We start from the raw sequence: 12,481 nt of genomic DNA on the forward strand, positions 1-12,481 counted from the left end.
CCAACCCACTAAATATTAAAAACTCCTAATTTAAAAATATGCCCAACAACCTAACAAGATCAAATGGCGACAAAGTGTTCGGTGGCGACCAAGGGGTTGAGAAGCACCATGGTATGGTAGGGCATGTAGGAAATATAGGTAGATACTCGAATAAAATATGTTTAACCTAGCTTTAGCGTCGTATGGTTGGTCTATTTTTTGCCGCTGCAAAAATCTGCTGTAATGCCACGGAATTTTTTAACGTGGATTCCCGATCGATCCGCCCGCTGAAGAATGTAGCTTATCAGTTTATTCATTGATTTAACGAGAATTTTACTGCCAAACATGGCTATCCAAATGTCACATTGAGGTTTATGGAGACGAATCATATGCAGCGAGGTCCAAGCAATTTTCCACTGCCTGCGATTAACCGGCGATTTAATTGCAATTACCTTTTACGGCCCGTGCACCGTTCTTTAAATGGTTTATTACAATCGAGAGAGACCTGCATTCGTTACAGTATCCTTACTTTTATTGCATTGAAATCGTTTATGTTATTTCTATTTCTGATTGCGATCGACGCTTCACGCCTCATTGCGCTTCCATTTCTCGCTTCATTTCATCTTTGATCGATCAGAAGTCGCGAATGATTATACCCCGACTTTTGCAAATTGCCCAGCAAGCCGTAATAACCCGAGCCCCCGTTTTATTTGCCTCATGCCCACAGTCGAGCCCACTTTTGGGCCTTTGCTTACCGTCGAGCAGTTTGCGCAATCGTGGTTCACTAGAAATCACTACATTGCATGAAATATAGTAGGGTGGGGGAAGATAGGAGAACTTTTCATTCCATTTTTCTGTCCCGTTTGGTAGAAAACAAAAAACATTCAAAAAATATAAAACCGTTTCTTCACGACTCCCGTAGACCGTTTCTAATTGTTTAAAACACGATTAGGATATTTGGAAATTGTGCGCTAAAGGTGTCCCGCCTTCCCCAGCCTACTATGTATTGTTCGATATAAAACAGTTCGTTTCTAAGTTTCTAGATATGGAATTTAATCGACTGATGCATTTTCAGCGCCAATGTTTAAATGTAAAACTTGCTTTTATATGCCGACATACATTTTTTCTGCCCTAACCCCCAAACCCCACGTACGACCTTACCCATATAGAATACGTAACAGCCCCTTATGTCTCAGGTCAGGGAGAACTAAACGAATATTTTACGTTGTTTTCTATTTCATTCGTTCACCACTTTAATTGACATTTAAACCTGGTTAAAACTCCCTATCATGAAACAACTCAAATATTCAATTTATTGCAGTTTAAAATCGGCCGGATACCCAATAAACGTTCCTCAATCGCGTGGCACCTCCTACGCGCCATGGCGTCTTTCATCACGCCACAGTAAGGGTGGTGGTCCACGTCACGAGTTTCCACCTCAAAATTGGGAACCGTCGTAGTTCGAAAAGTACTTGGTGGATTCTGTTCACACACAGTGACAGTCTGGCGCCAGAGGTTTCGGGTTCGACTCCCTCTGCGGTAAGTCTTTGGTGATCTTCGTATTTGCTGTTATGTACCAAACTGAGGATCAGCATAATCGTTAGCCAGTGCCTAAACACGCACGTTAGAAAAGCCAGAGCGGTAATTGCGTCCAAAGTCAACTTAACAACATTTAAAATCGATTCCAATGCCATTATTTTAGTCACAAAAATACGGTCACAATTCACTCATATTTTGGCCTGTTATTTCACCTTAAAATGGTTAATTGCATATTTGTTACCCGGGATAAACAATGGCGTGTGTGACGTCATACCTATGCATTTCCCATGGTCAACTAACCGTGGTTTAAACTTTTTCTGCATGCGAATAAATTTCAAATAAACGCCGTCGTCGCCTTTTGCGCCGAGTCGCAGAACAAATAAGTCATTTTCCCATCGATTGGAAGAAAAAGAAACAAGCCCGATTTAGTCTTTTAGTCGCTTGACATTCGGTGGAAACCTGATTAATTTCAGGCCGTCTTTATACCGCCTCATGTCCCGAGTTTTAATTTCATTTCTGCCATCGACCGTCGGCGAGCCGAGGCTTTTGCATTGCGACATGTGGGGTTTCGCTATTTCGCTCGCACATACGGAATTATGTCTGCACCAATCTAGGATCGAAGGCAAGCCGCTACTCACTCGTACCGATGCTGCTTAGCGTAAACTGAACCACCAATAGCGAGATCCGAACCAAACGGTGTGAAAAAACGGCTCAGCGGGCGAGGGCGTACGAAGTGGTTGGAAAGATATATTCAATTTGCGCTGTTCCGCACGCCATTTAGAGATCGATGAAGTGTGCATGTTAATAAATCGAATCCTTGCTGTAATCTAGTTACATCTGTCCCGATCTATTAATGAAAGCTCGGCCCTCGCGTTTGTTATTATTTGGCCCAGAGCGCCGACATTTCAGAAGGGAATAAACCCCCCTTGCTAGCTCAACACGACGATTATTTCTTTTTGTACAACGTTTAATTTAGCCGCGTACAAGCTAGATTGTTAATTAGTCCGTACAACAGTTGGATTTCAATCGCCTACTTCACTGACAGGCGAACAAGTGAATTAATTAATTAGTTTTGGACACGTCTTTCAATGCAGGGGACCGAAAAATAATTAAATTGTTTGAAACTTTAGAAATCGAGATGTGTTACTCACGCTTTAGCCTCCCGACCTTGTAAAATAAATTACTCTTCCGTTGCGGGGTTTAAATTACTTTTTGCCGCCGGTTCGCGCATTTTATTCATCATACATGACACGCATGTCAACTCTTTTCTGTCCGGACTCGCAGCCTGGGAGCGAGAACGGCACAAAATATCAATATTTGTGTTAAACGTAACATTTGGGGGACTATTGATCCAAATGTGATACAAAGTTCAGATCAAGCTTGAAAACGTTTTCTTCATCGTGATAGAAAAAGGGATCTATTTAAATTTGAATTGAAATAAGTTTTATGCGAATAGATTTTTGCTTGTTTTCGCGGTATATTTTTGTTTTCGCGAAGTCTTTTTAGTTTCTAGATTATAGCACATTTGTCTATAGGATACGAATATATAATTCTGTAAATAATCTTTGTTTGCTACCAAATGGAACAATAAAAGAGAATGAAAATATGTACCATTTTACCCCACCCTACTATATGCCTGCTACTATTGCTTTTGATTTTATTTAAGAATCTGCCGGTCGCACTTTAAACATACAAATCCCTAAAAAAATGGTCGTTTTAAATTCGCAATTTATTTACATTTCTGACACTTATGTTGTTTAATAGTGACTTGTTTGTTGACTTGATTACGTTGGACGTAAACGCATGTTCACTTGGCGTTCAAGCTTGTGTTTCTGTCAGCGCTAAATTTTACATGTCAGTTGATATAATTTAACTATGTTCTTTGTGGTATATAGCTTAGTCGTTATATTTTAATCCAGTTATTGATTAATTGTTAATGGTATTAATGCGAACTCTTTAAAAGACCGCTACAATAGAATTAAATTTAGTAACTTCGGATTTTCTGGTTCTTAATTCAAACTTTTTAAATCAAGTTGGGCTTGCGCGCCACCTACTGTCGACGTACAATTGTAACCAATACTGAAGAGGGCGTTAAAATATTAAGCAGTTCTTTCTAGTTTATTTTGTGAAAGAACGAGAAAAATTAAAGAAAATTAAAGTTTACACAAAATTACAAAATTATTGCCTAAAAATTGAACGAGAAAAAACACAACGCTAAAGTTTTTGCACATTTTACAATAATTGAGTTACGTGGAACTATATATGGTTTAACAGAGTAAAGCTGGGACTGTACATTTATATTAAGCGGCAGAGCGCGGCTGATGTTAATATATGCGGGGCTTAAAGTGGCAGGCGTGCAGCACCTCTTATATATTTTAGCATTGTACATTGAAGTCAAGAAAAACACATTTGCGTCACAATTCAAACATATTTGCAAAAAACCATATAAAACACGTTCATGCTTGACCTAGGAATTGAAGCAATAAAAGATCGAATTGTTACTTAGCATAGTTGCTGTTTCAAACGAGTTCGTAATAAACGTTTAAATACTACGAACGTTGAGGTTCAAAACATAAGCACTGATATTTTGCCGCTAAAAACAAATTTAATATGCGGATGTAATTTAACATAATTACACAACTTCGCAATACAGATTAAAATTCCACACAGCGTCATATGTATTCAGATGTTATAAGGCATTCACATAAATTGTTCTATGAGTAAAAGACCATTTACCCTATAAGCCAAAACATGTATAAAAAGGCGAGTTATTTTAATATACAAATGGTATTTTGTTCGAATGCTCATTTAAATATCAGTTTCAAGACTGAATAGATAGTTAGTATTCTATAATAGCGAATACCAGGCCTATATAAAAGTATATTTACAAATAGACCCCTTTAAATAATTTTAGTTTTTTTTTTTGTAAAACCGTTAGATTAAAATAAACGTTGCGAGTTATGGTAAAATTTTAGGCGTGTTGTAATATAATGGATACAAGGTAGGATGGGGAAGACGGGACACATTTAGCACATAATATCCAAACATCCTGATCGTGTTTAAACAATTAACAACGATCTATGGGAGTCGTGAGGATATAGTTTTATATTCTTTGAGTGTTCTTTGTTTACTACCAAATGGGACGAGAAAATAGAAGGAAAATGTGTCCCATTTTTCCCCCACCCTACTTATACATAATGTCATTACCAACACCCGAAGAAGTAACAAAATTCGTTATTTAATATTATTGTTGCTAAATATTTTCCAATTTGTTCGTTTTTTAGAAAATAAAAAAAAGGATCGTGTACGAGTATTTGTATAACCATGGTTAGATATTAGGACCAGAGCTTATTGTAATTAAATTTATACAATCTCGCTTTAAAAAAAAATTCCCTTTTTTTTTGGGGGGTTAAACTTAAAATAATTACGAGCTTTCGAAAAAAAAGGTTTCAAGCTAAAATCCAACCCTGGTTATAATACTTTGTTCGTAGGATTTGTGTAGAATTTGTTACTTAAATATTTGTTCGTTTAAAGCGGTTGTTCGTATGTAAGCAATGGCCAAAATAATTCATATATATATATATACAGTGTACATGTGCGCACTTATTACCAACTTGTTTATCGCCTGAACTTAAGGATAGAAGAGCCGTTTGTAACGGATGTTCTGTATAGTACTGTGGGGTAAGGATGGACACCGTTAGCGCAAAATTTTTCTAACCATGTTTTTAAAAATTATCAACTCTTTTAGAGTTGTGAGGGTACGGTTATCTAACTCTGTAATTAATATTTGTTTAATACCAAATAGGACGATAAAAACACGGACCGTCTTACCCCAACCTATACAATATCAGTATATATACATGTCCATCTTATATGAACCTGTCCCCATCGTAGTCGTTCCCTCCTTCACCAGACATGCTGCTTCTTGCATATCCGACCCTTATACCAACGGCTTGCGGGTAACCCCTGGGATAACGCCCCCCACCACCGTGCCCACCATGGGTGCCAAAGTGCGGCATGTTGCTGGATACTCTGTATTCCTTTGTAATATCTTGCCCCCTTTGCTTCCATGCTTCTAGAATCTTCCTTGCACCGAGATGGTATAACTCAATCAGGTTGAGCACGATCATTATAAGCCCGGTAGCTGAGAAAAATATGTTAAAACCATGTTACTTATTTTGTCAAACTACTTTTTTCTGTGACGAATGTTTTTGACTTCAAACTATTAATGTTAAATGTTTGCTATTAACTTGTATAATAGAAAAATCTGGGTATTTTGAAATAACTCGCCGTAATCATAAACTGTTTTTAACCGACGCTGTGGCTCAATGGTAAGATTCGACGCCCGACGCTGCTACCATTGTGGGGGTATGTGTCCTTGGGCAAGATATTTCAATTACTTTAACCCAGTAAGGATGTGGGAAAGCTGTTAATTGTTTAAAACACGATCAGGATATTTGGATATTAGGTGCTATATATAGGTGCCCCATCTTTCCCCACCCCACTATATGCATCTTTTAACAACTTACCAAACATGACCCACAACATAATCGTCTTCTCTTTTGGCCTTGACACAAAGCAGTCAACAACGTTAGGGCATGGCCATCTTGCACACTTAAATAACTCTGGAACCCAGAACTTAAATACATATATATTGAACTGCAGAACCATGAAGCCGATCTCAACAGCAAGTCTGCACACGACCTGTTAAAAAAATAACTTGTTCATTGCCGCTTAGAAACTTTAGCCTAAGGATTGGTAAGGCAGACACTTAGCAGTAACCACTAACAGGGTGTAACTTTACCCCGCGCTTTATTGGTTTTCTATCTTGTCGTTGGTTATTCAAACACATAAGCATAAGATGTTTTACTTATTGCATCACTATGTACACTGTTACATCACCTGAACCACGTAGGCAAGCATGAGTCGTGACGGAGTATCGGAGTCAAGTTTAGTTGCGACGACTTTGTCATCGTCTTTATCTTTTTCAGGTTCTTTTTCTTTCTTTTCGTTCTTAACAAAAAAAAGTTTTTTAAATGAATAAGCTTAACCTGCAAGACATAACATTTCAAGAAATGTTGCAGATTTATCAATCTTTATTAACACGTAGAACAAACATGTTTCAATAACTGGTAAGCCGGTACGAAGGTTAGGGACTTTAAAATTATGAAAAACAGACCACCAACAAAAAATATACAAAGTTACATGCGTGGTAACTCGTAAGCGGGCACGAGGTGTATGAAACAGAACACCCGTGGACTGTCGTTAAAAAAAATAATTTAAAAAATCATTTTGGCTCGCATTACTTGATAAAAAAATACACAAACTTATTCATACATACGTAACCCACATAGTCGCTACAATTGGCGTTTAGAAATGAATTACATTTAAACAACACTTTATAATCCAGATTATCCTTTCACTTCCGAATGTTTGAATTACCAAGAGAGCTTACAGCACCCACGGTAATTTCTACAATGATTGCAACATGTTGCACCAGATGTGTAAGCTTACATATTTTGTATACGTGTTATATGGCAGGGTGGGGAAGACGGGACACCTTTTCATTCTACTTTCTCGTCCCATTTAGTAGTAAACAAAGAACATTTAAAAGAATTATAAAACCGTATCCTCACGACTCCCATAGACCGTTTTAATTGTTTAAAACACGATCAGGATAGTTAGATATTATGTGCTAAAGGTGTCCCATCCTCCTCCACTCTACTATATTTGTTACGCGTTAACAATTCATTTACCTTTTTGACATCTGTAACGAATGCATCATTTTCAAGCGCGTTGTAATCTGAAATATGATTTATTATTGTAAGATGTGTCTATAACTTATTTATAGTAGATCGGGGTAAAATGGGCCATGCTTATATTTTTTCTCGTCAATTGAATAAACCACAATCGTTATAACACGGGTGTTTCGTTTCGTTTCGCATACCCTCTTACGAGTTACAACGTATGTAACTTTGTGTGTCATTTTGTTAAAAAAATGTTTTGTTTTTATAATTTTTTGGGGCAGGGTATTTTTTGGTTTTGTTTTAATTTATGACTTTCTTTTTATCACACTTGCATCTTAATGTCAGTACCTGGAGGACCAGATTCTTCCAATCTTCTTCTTCTGTCCGCCATTGCCTTCTTCCTCGCTTCTTCCTTTAACTTCTTCGCTTCTTCTCTCATTTTCTTTTTCTTGTCCATTTCATCTTGCCGAAGTTTCTTAGCCTGGCTGATCTTTGTCATCTTATGGGCCGTATAAACCATGAAGATTATTGTGGGAAGAGACACGCTGAGGATCTGTGACAAAAATCTTAAGTTCTGGCCGCATAACTTAATATAGGTTACGGGTTCGAGGCTCGATGCCGCCACTATTCTGGATATGGCTTTGGGCAATACACTAAACAACAATCGTTCTAACCTATTAGATACTAATGGGTTTTTTTTAATTTTCAGCCATGTTTTTATTCTTTTTTCACGTAAGCTATTTTTATATGTACGTAACTCGGCTGATAAGCATATATATATATATCCTTGTGCAAAACAATTACGCCAAACCAGTGCTTCCTTATGAGTTGTCCTTGTTCTTAGCCATGTTTTTAATTTCCCACCCTATACATTTCTATATGGACAATACATCACCATTGTGGGTGTATATGAGTTATCATACACGACTCTATAGACAATTAATTGCTCCAACACAAGAGTTATGGGTTGTCTAAATCTCATTCTCAGGCATATTTTCATTTATTTTTTCCCTTATATTTTTAACACGTAATATAAGGTACTAAAGGGTAAGATGGGACGCTTATAACTTATATATCCAAATATCTTTATCGTGTTTTAAATAATTAACAACGGTCTATGGGAGTCGTGATGATAGAGTTTTATAAATCTTTGAATGCTCTTTGGTTACTTCCAAATAGGACGAGAAAATAGAATGAAAATGTGTCATATCTTCCCCACCCTACTTTATAAACATATAAACGTATCTTCTCACCTGTAAAGCCCATAGCCTGATAAGGGAAATTGGACTAAAATCATTGAAACAAATATTCGCACAACCAGGCGTCAGTGTATTGCACACGAAGGACCCCTGCTCGTCACCAAACACGGTATCAGCGATTGAAACCACCATCAAGAATCGAAGCACGAAGAAGAAAGTCACCCAAAACTTTCCAACAAGCGTCGAGTGTTCAGCCACTTGTTCCAACAGCTTTTCTACAATGTGCCACGCCATTTTGCCTTTGTTTCTTTCTTTTTATAAATATATTCAATGTACAGGTTTTAATCCAAGTTTTGTTCAAAATCTCTATATATACAATCTGCACCAACCGATATAAAATGAGGTTAAAAAGCAAGATCGGGAAATCAGCGCTTCTAACAATATTTTTTTAAACTGATGTTGCCGCATGGCAAATGGACATAATACTGTGGGCTGAGATGAATATCGTTCGCACATAATATCCGATATTTTCTAATCGTCCTTTTAACGTTTAATCTCTTTTGAGAGTTATCGAGAATACGGTTATATATTTAGGCAAATATTCTTTGTCTACTAACAAGTGGGACAAAAAAAACACACAATATTTTACGAGATGAAGACACCATATTGTCACAATATTCTTTTTCAAAGTTCGTTTTATTTTTTTACAAATTTAATTTAACAAAAACGTCCGTCGAAAACTTTTAACAAAATCTGGTTATTTCAAACAATTAATGGTCTCACTTAATAAATGATATATTTTTCTAGTTTTCTTCAACTGTTCTCAATTTCCGACTTTGTTTTTTTACTATCTTAGTTAGAAGCAACTTGCGTTTCTTGTCTTTTGACTCTTTAAATCATTACGACGAGTCCCCATAAACCCACATTTTCATTCGCCCTCGTATATCGCAACGTCTGCCAGGCCAGCGCATAAGTTACACCGCCCCACGTATATTTGTCTTACGAAAGTTAATGATTAGGCAGACCAAGGTACATACTTTAATATTGATCTAAGAGACGATACTGTGCTTACTTTGTGAAACATGGGACAAAGAATTTGTCGTCTAGTTGCCATATATACAACATAAACTGACCTCGCCCACGCACAAGTATCTAATGCAAACGTAAACCTTTTAAACAACTGCTTGCGAGTTAAAAAAAATATAATTTATTTATTTTTTTATAAAAAAAACGGCTAAAAATGTACAGTCATTTAAAGTTTACAAATGCTTACCAACTTTTTACAAGTTTCTAAAAGGAATTTTAAAAAATTACATTCACTTGAAATTTACGAGCGCCTATAGTCTGTTATATATTAGTTTCTAACACTATCTTTTGACAGAAACGAATATATCCCCCCCCCCACGCACACGCGTATAATGGTTAAAAATACAATGGTCGATCCGAAATTGTGCATCTGGTCCACAGCAGACGCAGACTATATGACATACATGAGTGTTATAAGCAATTCACGTACACTTGCGAAAATCCGTTGAGCACTACGTTACAAAATTGAACAAAATTTCCAAACAACATATTAACTTGTTATGTAGTAGGATGGGAGAACATAGGACACATTTTCTTATCTTTTGCTCGTTTAATTTGGTAGTAATCAAAGAACATTCAAAGAATTATAAAACCATACCCACGCGACTCTCATAGACCGTTGTTAATTGTTTCAAACACGACCAAGGTATTTAGATATTATGTGCTAACAGTGTCCCATCTTCTCCCACCCCACTATCTGAATCTTCTGTTATTCTACTCCGCTGTTAAAATCAAAACAGCAGAACAAACCATTATACCAACGTATACACCAAGTTTAAATCCGAAATAAATTTAATCATACTTTAAAAAAATAACAACTAAAACCCTAAAGTAGGTCAGACGCGAAATTCGTTAACCATTAGCCTGGAATTAAACGGGCTCAATCTGATTTCTTCCGATGGTAAATACAGAGACCATTTGAAAAAATCTTTTTGAAAAAAATCTATAACCCACCAGCACGTTGCTTGGAGGTTTGTTTACCAAACCCACGCTACTGAATGGTGAGGGAGCAAAGAACAAACTTAGAAAGGCTGCGAACACGAAGGACAAACTTTGTATAATAAGGAGCCTGTTTAACAGCGTTAAGAAATAACTATACTGCGCAAATATAACGTTTACACGATTCCTTATTCACGGGCGATAGTTTTGCTCGCTCATAGTTAAATATTCTTGAAAAAATTATGATGACGTGGTCGCTCATTTTTAAAAACATAGACCGCGTTTTTCACATAAAAATATACGAACGACTTTAAGAGTATTTTCAGTGTAAAACTAGATATAGCACGGTGGGTGAGATGGGACACATTTATAGCGCATAGCATTTAAATATGTGTTTTAAGCAATTAACAACGGTCTATGGGAGTCGTGAGGATACGGTTTTATAATTCTTCGAATGTTCTTTGTTTACTACCAAATGGAATGAAAAAGTGTCCCATCTTCTCCCAACCTACTATATTAATGGCAATTAAATCACCAAATACAATAAGTATATTAGGGACAACGTCCTGTAGGAGAAAGGCGTTAAATTGTCATTCAAGTTTACATTGAAAAAGATTGCGCAATCACTTATATAGTGATGCTGTATACCCAAGACCCAGTGACGTCACATGACGAGCAAGGGTACGCCTTGGGCAAACATAGGACTCTCATAGACTTTGTTACACAGCGTCACCCAGGGATACAAACGTTTTATTTGTCCAAGACGACGATTTATTTTCTTTTCTGATTACAGATGCGAACCTTCTGTACATTAAGCAATATTGAAACTTTAAAAAAGCTACAAAAAGACGAAAGCGTTTAAAGTCTTATTTCTACTACGCTTAGACATAATATTTAATATAAGGGGTTTGCAAATAATATCCCCCTATTTTATAATTTTTCTTACGTTAAAACAAATATTAACACTTTTTAAAAACCAAAGGTATAATGTAGTAGGAATGTGGAAGATGGGACACATTCTCATTCTATTTTCTTGTCCCATTCGGTAGTAAATAAAGAACATTCAAAGAATTATAAAACCGTATCCTCACGACTCCCGTATAGTGCTGTTTTTTGTTTATAACACGCTTAGGATATTTGGCCATTATGTGTTGTAGGTGTCCCATCTTACACCACATTACTGTACTTTAGGAAAAAGACGAAAACATTTCAAGGGTCTGAGTTCAACTGCGCTTAAGCATAAAATTTAATATAAAAGGTTTGCAAGTAATATCCCCCTGTTTTAAAACCCTTCTATACGTCATGCCCGCACATTGCCACTTAAAAATAAACACAAAAAAATCTTATTTCGTCTTTACGCTTTAGTTGCAAAGGGTTAACAGACGTATACGTATTATATATTATAACATTTTTTCAAACAACTAAAAAAATATATTAATTCAATCACCGTTATACGAATACTACAGACGCAATTCTTAATTTACCTTTACTATATACAACCTTAACTTATCTATATACGAAACCCTATGTATACATTTATATGTTAAACCGTATGTACATCTATGATGTTATGTAACTCGGATCGAACACTCATACACCACTTAACACTTGTTGTTAGGACGAATATTGATACGTTTGTTTTAATAGGGTTGGTGTATATGCTGAACCACTTGAAACGGGTAACGTCTATACTTGATAAGTTAACTTATATCTATATACTTTTAACCACTCCTTAATGGTATAACAAAGTCACTTATATTTATTTATTTGAGCAAGTTAAATTAACAAGTCAAACATATTTTTACGAATATATGATAAAGGATATTTACAGAATTAAGTAAACGTATTCTTACGTCTCAAAAATAGCGTTGTTAGTTGTTAAAAATACGATCAAGAAATATGGGATATTATGAGCTAATTCATCTTACCTTACAGTACTATATATTGAGTTAGCGATAAACATTGCTAATTCGCTTAGATAATTAAACAGTC

At 36.2% G+C, this 12,481-nt stretch overlaps 2 protein-coding genes across 2 annotated transcripts in view; one reads left to right on the top strand and one right to left on the bottom strand.

Annotated features, from left to right (window-relative positions):
- LOC100182850 (plectin) overlaps positions 1–12,481 on the top strand; it is a 55,939-nt gene that overhangs the window by 26,036 nt on the left and 17,422 nt on the right. Inside the window, exon 2 of the mRNA XM_002131464.5 lies at positions 1,301–1,518. The gene's annotated coding sequence lies outside the window, so the exon portion shown is untranslated. The remainder of the gene's footprint in view (positions 1–1,300; positions 1,519–12,481) is intronic.
- LOC100185214 (gap junction beta-4 protein-like) lies at positions 3,621–8,845 on the bottom strand. The gene is made up of 6 exons (XM_002131447.4): positions 8,519–8,845; positions 7,614–7,818; positions 7,275–7,321; positions 6,421–6,531; positions 6,048–6,222; positions 3,621–5,662 (listed from the first exon to the last, which is right to left on the bottom strand). The coding sequence occupies exons 1-6, from the start codon at positions 8,756–8,758 to the stop codon at positions 5,388–5,390; spliced, it is 1,053 nt and encodes a 350-aa protein (XP_002131483.1). The 5' UTR covers positions 8,759–8,845; the 3' UTR covers positions 3,621–5,387.

The sequence above is a fragment of the Ciona intestinalis genome, chromosome 4 (genome assembly GCF_000224145.3).
Source record: "Ciona intestinalis chromosome 4, KH, whole genome shotgun sequence".
Lineage (NCBI taxonomy): Eukaryota > Metazoa > Chordata > Ascidiacea > Phlebobranchia > Cionidae > Ciona > Ciona intestinalis.

Excerpts from the sequence above, each read along its gene's own strand:
- LOC100185214 (XM_002131447.4), bottom strand. The coding sequence starts at position 8,758 with ATGGCGTGGCACATTGTAGAAAAGCTGTTGGAACAAGTGGCTGAACAC. Across the intron at positions 7,322-7,613 it reads GGAAGAATCTGGTCCTCCAG|ATTACAACGCGCTTGAAAAT; the intron begins GTACTGACATTA and ends ATCATATTTCAG. Across the intron at positions 5,663-6,047 it reads TATGTTGTGGGTCATGTTTG|CTACCGGGCTTATAATGATC; the intron begins GTAAGTTGTTAA and ends TATTTTTCTCAG.